At 41.2% G+C, this 13788-nt stretch overlaps 1 protein-coding gene across 9 annotated transcripts in view; it reads right to left on the bottom strand.

Annotated features, from left to right (window-relative positions):
- Window positions 1-1596: 1596 nt before the first annotated feature.
- Window positions 1597-13788, bottom strand: part of ABRAXAS2 (abraxas 2, BRISC complex subunit) — a 28775-nt gene continuing 16583 nt past the window's right edge. For 6 of the 9 annotated variants that reach the window (XM_086378311.1, XM_086378306.1, XM_086378310.1 and 3 more), the window contains 5 exons: window positions 9622-9812; window positions 8654-8773; window positions 8049-8133; window positions 6146-6260; window positions 1597-3750 (listed from right to left, as the gene is read on the bottom strand). In XM_086378311.1, the coding sequence (XP_086234437.1) occupies window positions 3281-3750; window positions 6146-6260; window positions 8049-8133; window positions 8654-8773; window positions 9622-9767 (936 nt within the window). In that variant the 5' untranslated portion in view covers window positions 9768-9812 and the 3' untranslated portion in view covers window positions 1597-3280. The remainder of the gene's footprint in view (window positions 3751-6145; window positions 6261-8048; window positions 8134-8653; window positions 8774-9621; window positions 9813-13788) is intronic. The other 3 variants (XR_015155499.1, XM_086378313.1, XM_086378314.1) reach the window with 1 other exon arrangement.

The following is a 13788-nucleotide window of genomic DNA, read 5'->3' as shown; positions in this document are numbered from 1 at the left end:
ATGTCAACACTTGTACTACTTTGGACTATCCTTCTAGATTATTTTCTGTCAATAGGAGTATTGCATAAAAACTCTTCCCCCACAAAAACCAGATCGTACCTTCCGTGCTATTTGGAAACCTGACTTTCTGCATTTATCTAGAAACATTTCCACGTCAAGAAATCTTTTTGATTTCTGCAATACATTTAGTAGCGGTAGACTATTTCTTCTGTAGGTATACAAAAACGTAACCGTTCCACTACCATTAATTTCCAGTTTTTACTACTGAAAATGCTGCCATGAACCACCTTTTGCTAAATCTGCCTGAACAGAAGGCTACTTCCAAGAGCTGCATTCTGGACCACGTGTAGCACATGGCATCCAAGGCCCATCTCCCCGCTGATGAACCCAGGCTAGAGGGGCCCCTCCCCCAACCTCCGGGGTCAGAGCAAGCCTGGAATAACCCAGTGGATGGACACTGCGGCCTGACTCTTCTGCCTGATTTAGGACGTCACAAAAATCACTGTAAAAAAGAAGGCAGCTGAGCTAAATCCCAGGACTTGTCCCAAGTCTGTTTGTCATCAAGTTGAAAAGTAAACATTTTCCATTATTTATTAGCACCACATTTGCAGAAACGGTTGCCTCAGGCTCTGTGTCTAGTGGAATTAAGGTTTGCCGTGGGAAACGATGAAGCAGAACCTTGTTAACAGAGTGAAGATCTTTCAGTGACTGAAGTGAAACCTACAATCAGGGCAAATCAGACCCAGAACACAGTTAATAACCAACACTTCTATTGTATCTTAATTTTATATTCCCCAACTCCTTTAACTTCCCTAAAATACAGATTCACAAGAGGGTCCATTTAAATGTTTTTATTAAAGCAGTTATAGTTACTGCCCCACGGTGTCTAGAACTTTAAAATCTATATCCTTAGGGTGTGAATGTTTGGGGATGAGATTTCTGTTTTTACGTTTTGCTCTTTCTCCACAAAAGCCAATTACAGCATGTTATTAAGCATTTCCAGACTTCCAAGCAAGTTAAAAGAATCTAGTCTTCTTTTCTCGAAATTAGTTGGAGGAGACTAAAAGGTTACAAGCCACATTTTAAACTCCTACTGAAAACAGACTGTCACCTTGGATGCTGGAAGACAGAGTGACACTAAAGGCCCGCACAGAATCCAGAATACACTCGTTATTCTGGAGCGTCTATAGACGCTCCTTCTAGGTGCTTCTCTCATTCCAATGACACTCTAGGAGCCCCAAATCCTCCAGCATCTCAATCGTTAGGTGACTTGGCTGAGGTGTCTCTTCAAACAAGATCAACTGTGTGAAAGATGTCTTTCGGGAACTAAGGTTCAATTTTCTACTCAACTGATCTCTCTTGATAACTTGATATTTGACGCATTCTTGAAATCAAGAGAAATCTTTTAATAAATTGTATTTTTGGATTTCCCCTGAAACCAGCCTGATCAAAAAAATAAATAAATAAAAAACAAGTATGGAGATGAGTTTTCATGCCTTTTTAAAAAAACTATATGAAGTCAACTAAGAACGACCAGAATGAGTAAACTGAGGCAAGACCTTGCCGGGTGTTGAGACAAACATTAAAACAATGGTATACCATGATTAAATAAGTTTTTATTGTCACATTTAACTGCTTTGTCAGATATACATTGTAGGTTTCAGTATGGCATAAAAAATAAAAATATTTTCCTGAATGTCAAAATCTGAACAGAGGAGATGGTGATGGCACTTAAAAAAAAAAATTCACACTGGTGCTGAAGCTGCTAGAAGGTAGCTGATAAACACTGGAACAGATTTGCAGATAAAGCGGTCTGCAACATTTCAAATCAAACGGCAGTGGTATAAGGCCAACAAAACTGGAGAGCAGGAAGACACAGACCCCGCTGAGTAGCAGGCTGTCTGAAGGATGGCAGTTTGAATGTTTAATTTCCATTCAGACTAAACTTCTTTCTTACAAAATGAAACTACTTTTTCAGAACCTGGATTTTAAGCTTCCTTAACAACTTCCTTATTCTTACAGGTCGTAACGAGTCCAAAGAAAGGCAGTTATAATCCATGGCATTAGCTTCGTGGGCTGACCCTGCCGTAAATGGGGGAGGGGGGGTCTTGTCATTTCCAAACCAGGAGCCTGTCATGCTCATGAACGTCTGTAGTGGTGTCGCACATTCTGGGCAAAACTAGAAAGCAAGCAGTAATTAACTAAGAATGTTAAGTGCCTCCCCAAGGAAAGTCTCTACACATTCCACAGCTATATACCCAACGGTAACTTAAAAAAGTGTGGTTATTTTGATTGGAAATGAATCTCTATTCAATAACCAAGCTTCCCAAACAGTTTATTAAATGTCTTTCTTCCACAAATAAAACTAACACTAGGATTTGTCAGAAGATCTACACAAATTATCTCCCTTACGTACGAACTTGGCTAAATCTGCTGTGTCTGGAGTCTGTTCCTCATAAAACTCAGGTCTGGAACAGAACTCCTTTCTGTTATACTGCTGTGTGTCCTTCATTTAAGACTCCAGAACAGAGACCATAAACGTGGCTAGTGCAACAGAGCAGTCACTGGAATTCCCCGAAAGAAAAATAAGTAATTTATTTTATGACATACTTATTTGGATGATTACTTACTGGTAATTAGTATTTCTACATTTTTTTTTTAAAGGCAACCATTTTAAGTGACAATACATATCAGGCTAGTAGAAAAAAGTGGAAACAAAGCCCTCTCTTTTGATCTCACAAAGTCATGCAGACAAAAGAAGGTACGACTGATTTGTTCCAATCTTGGAAATTATCAAAATTTCTTTTCTGGCAAAGATGAATTTGGCTCATCATAGAAAGAAGGTTCTTTGAAGGCTGCTGCTAAACTAGTTTCCCTTTGAAAAAGTAAATTTCAAGGCATGATAGTGCAAGAGGTAAGGTTTTGATTTATAGAACATTATAGACTAATTGTGCTTAGTCTCTAATTTCCAAATTATTTTAAAGAACAGAAACTACGTTGATAAGTTTATCTTTGCCTAAATTTACCAGTACATCCATGAATCGCACCAGAATTCGGACAATTTGATTATCTTAATGACTCTGTTGTGAGCCCTGCACACTGCGTCCGCAGGTGAGGACCCCCTGCATGCGAGGCTCCTCCAAGGTCTGGGCCCAAAAACTCATCTTGGGGAGTCCAGGGGCCCGAGAAAGCAGTTCTCCCCTCCAGAGGAAGTCCTCAAAAACTCTCTCAATGAGCGATTAAGAAAAACAGTGCTAACTGGAGAGTTTCTTGCGTTCAGTTAAATCTGGGAGGTCTGAGTGTTCCTGGAGCCCCCATCAGGGTGTGTCATGGGTCGAGAATCCCTTGAACGTGAGTATTCGCTATTAGGGGGCTCTGTAGGGTCAATCAAATTTTCATAATCACTGTCGTCTGATTCCTCAGCACTGTCTCCAGCTGCTCTGTGGGAAGGAGGGGCATCTGCTCCACTTCCAGGATATTTCAGTCCAGCACTGGTGGAGGCATAACTGGAGGAGCCCACAGCTTGAGGTCGAGGCATAAAGACGCTGCTTTCCATGCGAGAATGGCTCAGAGTACTTTCTTGATTATTTGGGTGAAGATCAGAATAAGGCGGAGGCGGGTCCGAGGCCTCTGTGTCTCCAAGAGTACTTCGACCTTCCGCTGTGAACCCTGGATAGGGCATCCGAGGGCTGAAGGTGGGGTCCACACTCTCAGATGGCATCTGTCGGCTTACCATTGCCTGCTGCAATCCTGGGTGGAAAGAGGAAGGAAACTGTAACACTCTCTGTATTGTCACAGCTTTGCATGTCAACACATTCAATGGTCGACCTGACTGTTCTGAAAACGGCAACAAAGCAGTGCAATTTATTATTTCTGTGAATTACTGTACATTTGCACAGTATTTCATAATTTTCAAAAGCCTCAGAACAGCTCTCTGAAGTACTACCGTTATCATTAGTATTACCGTCTGTTATGCAGGCAAAGGACCAGAGGTCAGAAAGACCAGGTGACTTCACTAAGAGGACAGTGAGAAGTGGGGGCTCTGATACCCAAACACAGGTCTCTCAACTCCAGATCCAGTGCTATGACCCTCGCCTGCTGCTCACTGTGCTCAGAGACCATGGGGACAGAGGATAAAATTTAAAGTTGTCCCCACACTTGGTGGTCATCTGAATGTGAGTTTTTCCTTAATAGACCTCACATCAAAAAACAAAAAAAAACTTCTTGACAACTACTTGTCACAATATTCTTAAACATCTCTTTCTCCTTAAAAGTTCAAAGCCCTGGGACTTCCCTGGTGGTCAAGTGGCCAAGATGCTGCATCCCAATGCTGGGGGCCGGAGTCCAACCCCTGGTCCGGGAACTAGATCCCACGTGCTGCACTAAGGTTTGCATATCACACTGAAGGCTGCAGCTCCTGCATGCCACAGCAAAGACACAGCCCAACCAAAGAAACAGATATGAAGAAAAAAAAAGTTCAGAAAACAATACAACATTGCAAAAATACTTTTTAAATTAAATTAAAAAAATAGGGACTTCAAAAGTCCTGTGTTAGGTACTAGGCCATAACTTTATTGCATTTTTATGGTGGTAAAACTGAAACAGCCACACATCTATGAGTCTATGGCCTTTAAACTGTTTTCAAGTACATTTAAAAATATTATAAAAATGATTTGTACAAAATTTAGAAAAGGAAAAAAAAAAAAGAAAATCACCCACAATTCTATCACTCAGATAGATATCTGAGTCATATCACCCAGGGGCCTGGGAAAGCAGTTCTCCCCCACAGAGGAAGTCCTCAAAAACTCTCTCAATGAGCGATTAAGAAAAACAGTGCTAACTGGAGAGTTTCTTGCGTTCAGTTAAAATTTTGATGAAAAGTGTATAAGATTTGGGTTAAAAGACACACGCCTCAGGTGTCAGGCACCCCAACTTCTCCAAATCCCAGCTCCACCATCCAGCTTTGTGTATGTCTCTGTGTGTCCCTGTATTTTATCTAATTTATTTGCCTGCCTTGTGCAGCAGGCAGGCCCTTAGTTCCCCAACCAGGGGTGGAATCTGTGCCCCCTGCAAGGGGAAGAGCCAAAGTCTTAACCACTAGTTAAATCTAGTGAGTTTCATAAAAAAGAATGAAATAATGCCATTTCCAGCAACATGGATGGAGCTACAGATTATCATACCAAGTGAAGTCAGACAGAGATAAATACCACTGATATTACATATGGAATAAAAAAAACAAACAGAAAAATGGTACAAATGACCTTACTTACAAAACAGAAATAGGCTCACAGGCATAGAAAGCAAATATGGTTACCAAAGGGTGGGTGGGGAGGATAAATCAGGAGTCTGAGATTAACAGATACACACTACTGTACATAAGACCGATAAACCACAAGTCCTACTGGATAGCACAGTGAGCTGTATTCAACATCTTGTAATAACCTATAATGGAAAAGAATCTGAAAAATTATATATATATATATATACACACACACACACACACATATCTGAATTACCATGCTGTACTGAAACTAGCATGACATTGTAAATCAACTGTATTTCAATAAAAATAATATTTTTAAAAATCTGGTGGTACTATAGCATATATGTCTGTTACCATGCTGGAGTTAATAGATTCTTGGGCCTAGTTCTCATTTAACCAGCTGGTTCCTTAGTGTAATGGTATCTGGCCACCCACTGCTATCAAAAACTAGACATTAAAGTCTTTGCCGAGACCCTGCCCCGTGCATCAAACATAATGTTCACAGAATTTTAGGGAGCTCTTTTATGAGGCTCCAGTGAACACAGGACACGGCTCCTATGTCCTAGGCATGCCAGGGTTAACTTGGTAAGAAACATCACATCTACTGTACACAGAGCGTATCACTTCTTGGGAATTACTCTAACTTGCTTCAGCCTCTCTACCTTTGGTCTTTTTTCTTCCAGTATCAGAGACTTGAGAAGGACACCATGAGAAACAGTACTGCGCTTCTGGAAAAGCTAAAGACAAAGGAATGCCCTGTCCTAAGCAGCCTAACTTGGGGCCTGATGAATGTAAAAGAATGGATGTAATTTATCACATAATTTGAAGTTTAAAACCAGACATTTCCCTGATACTCAGGGGTAAAATGAATAAGAAGCTCACGTCTTTCTTGTTCCTTTTCATTCTTCCTCTGAGTGATCTGTCTTCTTAATTTGTTCACTTCTGCCTGACAAGATTCAACAACTCGCTCACTCTTTTCCACGTCTGCACACACTGCCTGAGGGAAAAAATGACAACAAGAACAATTAGTTTCAAATCCAAGCATGAGGCACTTCATAAAGACAGCATCGATTATGACCCTAGGAAAAATCTGTATACTTTATTACGTTAAAAAGCAGACATTTCCCTGAGGTATACAACAAAACCATGAAGGCCCACGAGACCAGTACTGCTGTTATTCACTGAGCTGCTTTCTCAGTTATGTTAAGATGATTATGCTACTTAGCTTAGACATTCTTGAATATGAATCTTTCCCTTGCTTACTCATCTTTATTTATATGAAAAGGGAATTTTGGTATCAGTCTAGCATAGGGTTTCCTGGGTGGGTGCTACTGGTAAAGGACCCGTCTGCCAATGCAGGAGACCTAAGGGACTCGGGTTCAATCTCTGGTTGAAAAGATCCCCTGGAGGAGGGCATGGCAACCCACTGCAGTATTCCTGCCTGGAGAATCCTATGGACAGAGGAGCCTGGCGGGCTACATCCACAGGGTTACAAAGAGTCGGATATGACTGAAGTGACTTAGCACACACAGTCTAGCACAGGAGGATGAACAAAAGAAAAAGGATGAGCGTAGGAGGATGAACAAAAGAAAGGGATGACATGCTTTCAACTTTTACTTATAATCAACAATTAAGCCTCGGATCACACACAGATTTATTTAATAGAAACCACAACTAGGAAAAGTTGAAAAAGAACTTGACTTTGAAACTTATTTTCTTTTTCAACTTTCCCTAGTCAATGTACTTTAACCATTCATATCAGGGCATGGACGTGATCTGGTGTTTGCAGGGCAGGCCTTAATCAATAGGCAATGAAATGTCTAATACACACCACTTTGAAGTCTGTGAGACGGCACCGACAGTCTGCAAAGAGCATGGTCATGAATTCTGGACAAAAAGTTGCTTTTCACTGCACGTTCCTTCCATAGCAGAAATACCAGAAATCGCCGGAAAGTGGGCCAGTCACCAGTGAGTGAGGCTGGATTAAGTCCCTGTGCTGCTACGGGGACCGTGACCCTGATTTGGAGCCTCACACTGGGATCTGCCCACCGCCTGCTTTCCCCTTTGCCCCAGGCTGAATGGAGACTGCTCTCCTCTTTCTCAGTAGCTGCCTGTGCTCTTTCATTCCCTGGGCCCTTCCTCCAGGCCTGAGACAGCCTCTTCAGCCTGACCCCTCTTCTTCCTGTCCTCCAAGGTGCTTTTGTTCTTAGGGTTTCAGAGCGAATCACCCCTAAGAACACTCTGGGGCTGATGACAAGAACGTGGGAAAGTACTGCCAGCACCTAGCTCAGGACCTGGCTTGCAGGAGACGTTTCCATAGATATTTGTTGCATGAATGCCTAGGAATGAACAGGCCTCACTGCACCCTCCCACTCAGTGGAGGCAGCTGTGGGCAGAGGAGTGAACTCGAATCAGGAGGCCGAGCTGTCCTGAGTTACCACGGGGTCTTTGGGTGCGGTCTCTACTTAGAGGCTAAGTGATGCGACAGCTGTGTTCTTAGCAATCCTTCCTTAAACTGGGAATACATTTCTCTACGGAAAACGCTGTCATTAAGGAGGTCACAAGTATTTAAAAGAGTGATATTAAAACTGTACTTCAGAGTCTCCATGGCAGGCATATAGTGAGAGAGACAGGCTTTCGTAGACTGGCGTGAGTAACTACTACACACATCTGATATCATTTGGGGACTGATTTTTGGACCACAAGAGATTATTAAAAATTAAAGTGGAATTTAAAATGCATTTGGGCAACATAAATACTGAAAGCTAGTGGATAAGTCAGTTACCTGCACCTTCTCCTGAAGCGCATTGTAAACCTGATAGATCGCCCTGATGTCTTTCATCACTCCGTCCTTGTCAAAAAAGTCAGCACTAGAAGACAGAAGCGAGGTTCACAGAGCGATCAGACCACAGTGAACGGAAGGCACTTTCCCGTCATTTCCTCCTTAATCTACCGATTACTTAAATGCTGCAACCCCAGGGTAACAATGTTTCAGCAACAAGGCCCATGTCCCTAGGGTTACACAAGAGAAAGAAGAGAGAACCCCTGTTGCCAAGACCACTGAAAAATAGTAGTTATTTTTTCCCTCACCCTATACATTTTTTAGGGACCACAGTTAGCTTTCAGAACCTCAGATATACACATAATCTACTCACATTTTTGCATCAGTTGCAAAAAAAGAAGAAAATTGTGGCAAGTGATTAAAAAAATAAATATTGATGAAAGTAAATTTTCTTTTCAATAAGCGTTCAGATTTTGATATACAGTAGTAGAGAAAGAGAATTGCCTTATTGGATTTTTCAGTGTTAATCATATCAAATGACGTCACATTTCTCCAGAAGCACAGTTAGAAAAAGAAAGGAAAAACATTCATTTTACCTTTCAACTTACCCGTGTTCTTTAATAACTTTGGCATAACTCTGAGAAGTATTTGGCACTGAAGACACTTTATACTCTTGCTGGCTAGTATTGCCTAGATTGGGAATAGCAAGGGATATCCTTTGATTATACCTGTGGGGGATTGAGAGAGAGACAGGGATCATGTTGAAAGCACCCCTCTACTTAAAGACTGGGTCTTGCCAACAGGAGCTCGAGTCTCTGCATTGGGAACTAACAGAAGGTCTCACAGAGAACCCACTTCCACAGACCACCCAGGGTTATGTTGATTAGAAAAGTTTCACTTCCCTTATAGTAGGACTCAACTGTAAACTCCGGAAGGCAGATGTTAGGTCTTCTGCATTTCCACAGCAACTGACAAGAGTGCTGAGGTGGTTTTAGGTGCTTAAAAACCTACTGACTAATTGATGAAATCTTAGGAGTGGCTATTTAACAACTAATAATTATTTTTCACTGATGCTGATTTAATTTATTCTACTATAAATGAACTTCTGTAGGAACCCTTTCTGTTGTTTACTGACATACCATGATCATATGATCTTTCTTTTTGCTTTAACAAGTTCCTAATGCAAAACCCTCATTAGCCAGTAGGTGGATCAATTTTACAATTTTGTCCTTGAAATCTATGTTTTAAAATTATAATCAGGCTTACAGCACAACAGAACTGTATTTGTATATAATGGATTATGGAGAAGCAGATGATGATTTCCAGCTGTTTATTCTTGTAAGAATTGATGCATAATGGATGTCTTGCTAATGCTTCTTGACTCAAAAACTATTTTAATTTATATAATTAACTGACAGGAAAATACTTTCTCCATCACAAAGAAAACCAGCTACAGGACAGTTATAAACACTCTTCTTTAAAGATGCTATAAAATGCTTATTTTCAAAGGCACAAATCTCAAGTACTTGTGTTAACATCTTTCCTATTTATGTGGGCTGGTGAATGCTTTCTTTACCTTCGATTTGGTCTAAAGAGAACATATTCTAAAGCATGAGTGGAATTGTTGGCGGTGGAGATGAAGCTGAAGAGGAGGAAGACGAGGTCGGGCACCCCGAGGATGCGGGTGAGCTGCTTGTGGATCACCTGCTCTCGGTACGACATCTGCTGCTGCGTGTTTCGCCGGAATCTGTACCAACCGATCACTTTCTGCAACAGACGTAGAAGAAAGAAGTGTTAAAAGCTGCATGAAATCCCACAAATTTCATTCCAAATGCATCCGCACAAACATTCATACCAAATTTACGTGCAACAGCACGAAACTGAAAGCCACGCAACTGTCCCACCAACAGGTGAATGGATAAACAGAAATGTGGCGTACGCACACACTGGACTTCTACTCAGTGACACCAAGGAAGAAACACCGACACACGCAACACACATGAGTCCCACATAATTATGCTGAGTGAGAGAAGCCAGAACAATAACAACAAAGATTATCATCATCATAAGAGCACAGGCTACAGGATTCTTTTTTTTTTTTTTGGGCCACACTGCACGGCTTGTAGGATCTTAGTTCCCCAACCAGGACCGAACCTGGGCCACAGTGGTAAAAGCGCCAAGTCCCAATCACTGGACTGCCAGGGAATTCTCAATCTACGATTTGATGGCATGTAAATTCTAGAAAATGAAAATGACATAAAGCAGATGACTGGGGCAGAGGTGAGAAGGAGGGATCAGAAAAGACAAGGAGATTTTGGCACGGACAGATATGTTCATTATCTTATTCTGATGGTGGTTTCATGCATGTATACATATATCAAAACTTATCAAAGTATATGCTTTAAATATATGCAGTTTACTACATGTTAATTATACTTTAATACAACAATTTTAAAAGGTTAGCTTTGTCAGTGCTGACTATACCAGAACTTAAACTGGTATGTGATTTAAACTGACAGGCTCTTTGGAAGAACATTTTCACAATGTGATCTGCTGGATGTATGGAAGATGGAAGGCCTAAGAGACACCTGGGAGCTTGCTGGGCCCAATCAAAACCTGCAGAATTGGAGCTTCTAAGGGTACAGTCAGAAATCTGAATTTAAGATGAATTCTTAAGTTTTTTCTTAGGTATAAAGTTTGAAAACCTCTGTTGTGGAGACACTTTAATTCTTTATAGGAAGAACAATCTTCCATAGCTTCTTTCTTTAAAACAAACTCTTTGAATGAAAATCCTAATGAAAGTAATTTAAAGTTGTTCAGATCAGTTGCTCAGTCGTGTCTGACTCTTTGCGACCCCATGAATCGCAGCACGCCAGGCCTCCCTGTCCATCACCAACTCCCGGAGTTCAATCAAAGTCACGTCCATCAAGTCGGTGATGCCATCCAGCCATCTCATCCTCTGTCGTCCCCTTTTCCTCCTGTCCCCAATCCCTCCCAGCTTCAGAGTCTTTTCCAATGAATCAACTCTTCGCATGAGGTGGCCAAAGTACTGGAGTTTCAGCTTTAGCATCATTTCTTCCATAATAACGGTAAATTTAGATTATGTTTTAGAGACTTTCATAAAGGAAGGAAGTCAATCAACCTTTACTATTACAATTATTTTCACTAATTATCACAACAACCCTGAGAGGTGAATAATGTTTTCTGCACAGAGTTCATACCACATGCAAGGAACTACAGGGAGCAAAGTAACACTGCCTGCTCTTAAGAAGTACTGCTGCTGCTGCTGTTGCTAAGTCACTTCAGTCGTGTCCGACTCTGTGAGACCCCATAGATGGCAGCCCACCAGGCTCCCCCGTCCCTGGGATTCTCCAGGCAAGAGTACTGGAGTGGGTTGCCATTTCCTTCTCCAATGCATGAAAGTGAAAAGTGAAAGGGAAGTCGCTCAGTCGTGTCTGACTCTTAGCGACCCCATGGACCGCAGGCCACCAGGCCCCTCTGCCCATGGGATTTTCCAGGCAAGAGTACTGGAAAAGTAGTGGCAGTGGGTTGCCACTGCCCTCTCCGTAAGAAGTACTACTGAAAATAAAGCATAATTCTAATTATATTGAAGCAATCAATTCTGGTATACTTTAAATATAAAGAAAACTCAAACACTTCTGTCAGTATAAATCTTAGAGTGAAAAGTAGTTTTCCTTTAAAAAAAATAAAAACAAAAAGAAAAATTATCAACTGGCTAGAGCTACTAGTATCAAAGAACATGGCATATTTCATGCTGAGTCTCGGCACTTTGAATTTAACTTGGGATTAGCTCCTCTGAAGGACTGGGTCACGTCTCACACCCTCTGCATTCCTGCAGAGGCCCGAGCAGCAGTCAGCACATGGCCGTCTCATGAAATACTCGCTGATTAAAGAATCAAGCAAGTGGTGACTGCATGGATACTAACACTTTTCATTTACACTGACTCTACTTGTTTGATTCCATTTATACTTTCTGAGAAACAGGAAGCTTTGTAAATTTATTGTGGATATTAATTTATTCATTTGATATTTGCTAAAAAGATAACCCTCTTCATTCTGATCAATGAGAGATAAGATGCCAAAATAATTCACACTGGTGACAGGTACAACTGCACCTTTTAGAGCTAATAAGCTGGTTGCAAGGCTATCGAGTACCGAGGTTACTGATGCGGAAGAGCACATTTTTGATAGCTATTTTTGGGCCATGATGAAAAATTATGAATGTCTTTCCCTAAAACCTTATCTCTGCTGAAGCTTCAGACAATATTTCACAAAGACTCTCCTCTCTACTCTCCATGCTAGACATTGACTTACATTTCCTGGAGCCAAAGCAATTATCCCCAATACTGAGCACATTTGTCATCTTTAACTTGTGTTCTTTTTGGCCTTATGATAATATTAAGATGGCAGTTATATTTATCATTATCTGTTTCAGAGCAGATGCTTTCAGGAAGGCAGAAATCCTCCTCTCACTTGCTTTTTTTGGCCTGAGCCCAAAACCTGAGGGTGGTCAAAACTTTGTAAACATAATATGGCTTCTGCCAGGGCAGTAACTGAGCAGACAACCAGGCTGCACCTACAGGGGAATTTCTCATATGAAAAAACACTGGCCTCTATCTTAAATCCAACTTTTTTTTAAATTTAGCAATGTTGTGGAGTTCCTATATTTGAGAGCCACATGTTTTTAGTAAATAATTTTCTATATATTTTATATATATTAATTGGTATTGTGACAAAAATCTTTATTAGGTTGTGTATTCTAATGGATTATTTTAGGACTCAAGAAACTTTTAAAATTACTACATACTTATTTTATGAGTTCAAATCACTGAACTTTCCTTTGTAGGATTTTTCTTTCCTTTTTTCAGTGGGGGAGCCTCCCTGCTCCACTTCTAGGATTTTAGCTCCCCCACCAGGGACTGAACTCCAGCAGCCCTCAGGGCCCTTGGCAGTGAGAGCGCAGAGTCCCAACCACTGGACCACCTGGGAACTCTCAGTTCAGTTCAGTCGCTCAGTCATGTCCAACTCTTTGCAACCCCATGGACTGCAGCATGCCAGGGTTCCCTGTGTATCACCAATCCCATAGCTGGCTTAAACTCATGCCCATCGAGTTGGTGATGCTATAAAAACATCTCCTCCTCTGTCGTCCCCTTCTCCTCCTGTCTTCAATCTTTCCTAGCATTACGCTCTTTTCCAATAAGTGAGTTTTTCGCATCAGGTGGCCAAAGTACTGGAGTTTTATTTAGCTTCAGCATCAGTCCTTCCAAAGAATATTCAGGACTGATTTCCTTTAGGATTGACTGGTTTGATCTCCTTGCAGTCCAAGGGACTTTGAAGAGTCTTCTCCAACACCACAGCTCAAAAGCACCAATCTTCTGGTGCTCAGCTTGCTTTATGGCCCAGCTCTCACATCCATATATGACTAGGGGAAAAACCACAGCTTTGATGTTGCCAAAGTGATGTCTCTGCTTTTAATATGCTGTCAAGGTTGGTCATAGCTTTTCTTCCACGGAGCAAGCATCTTTTAATTTCAAGGTTGCAGTCACCATCTCCAGTGATTTTGGAGCTTAAGAAAATATAGTCTGTCATTATTTCCACTGTTTCCCCATCTATTTGCCATAAAGGGATAGGACCAGATGCCATGATCTTAGTTTTTTGAATGTGAGTTTTAGGCCAACTTTTTCACTTTTACTTTCACTTTCATCAAGAGGCTCTTTAGTTC

The sequence above is a fragment of the Bos grunniens genome, chromosome 26 (genome assembly GCF_055505025.1).
Source record: "Bos grunniens cultivar Pamir isolate PY7600 chromosome 26, Bosgru_T2T1.0, whole genome shotgun sequence".
Taxonomy (NCBI): Eukaryota; Metazoa; Chordata; class Mammalia; order Artiodactyla; family Bovidae; genus Bos; species Bos grunniens.
This window is presented reverse-complemented; position numbering and strand designations above follow the sequence as displayed.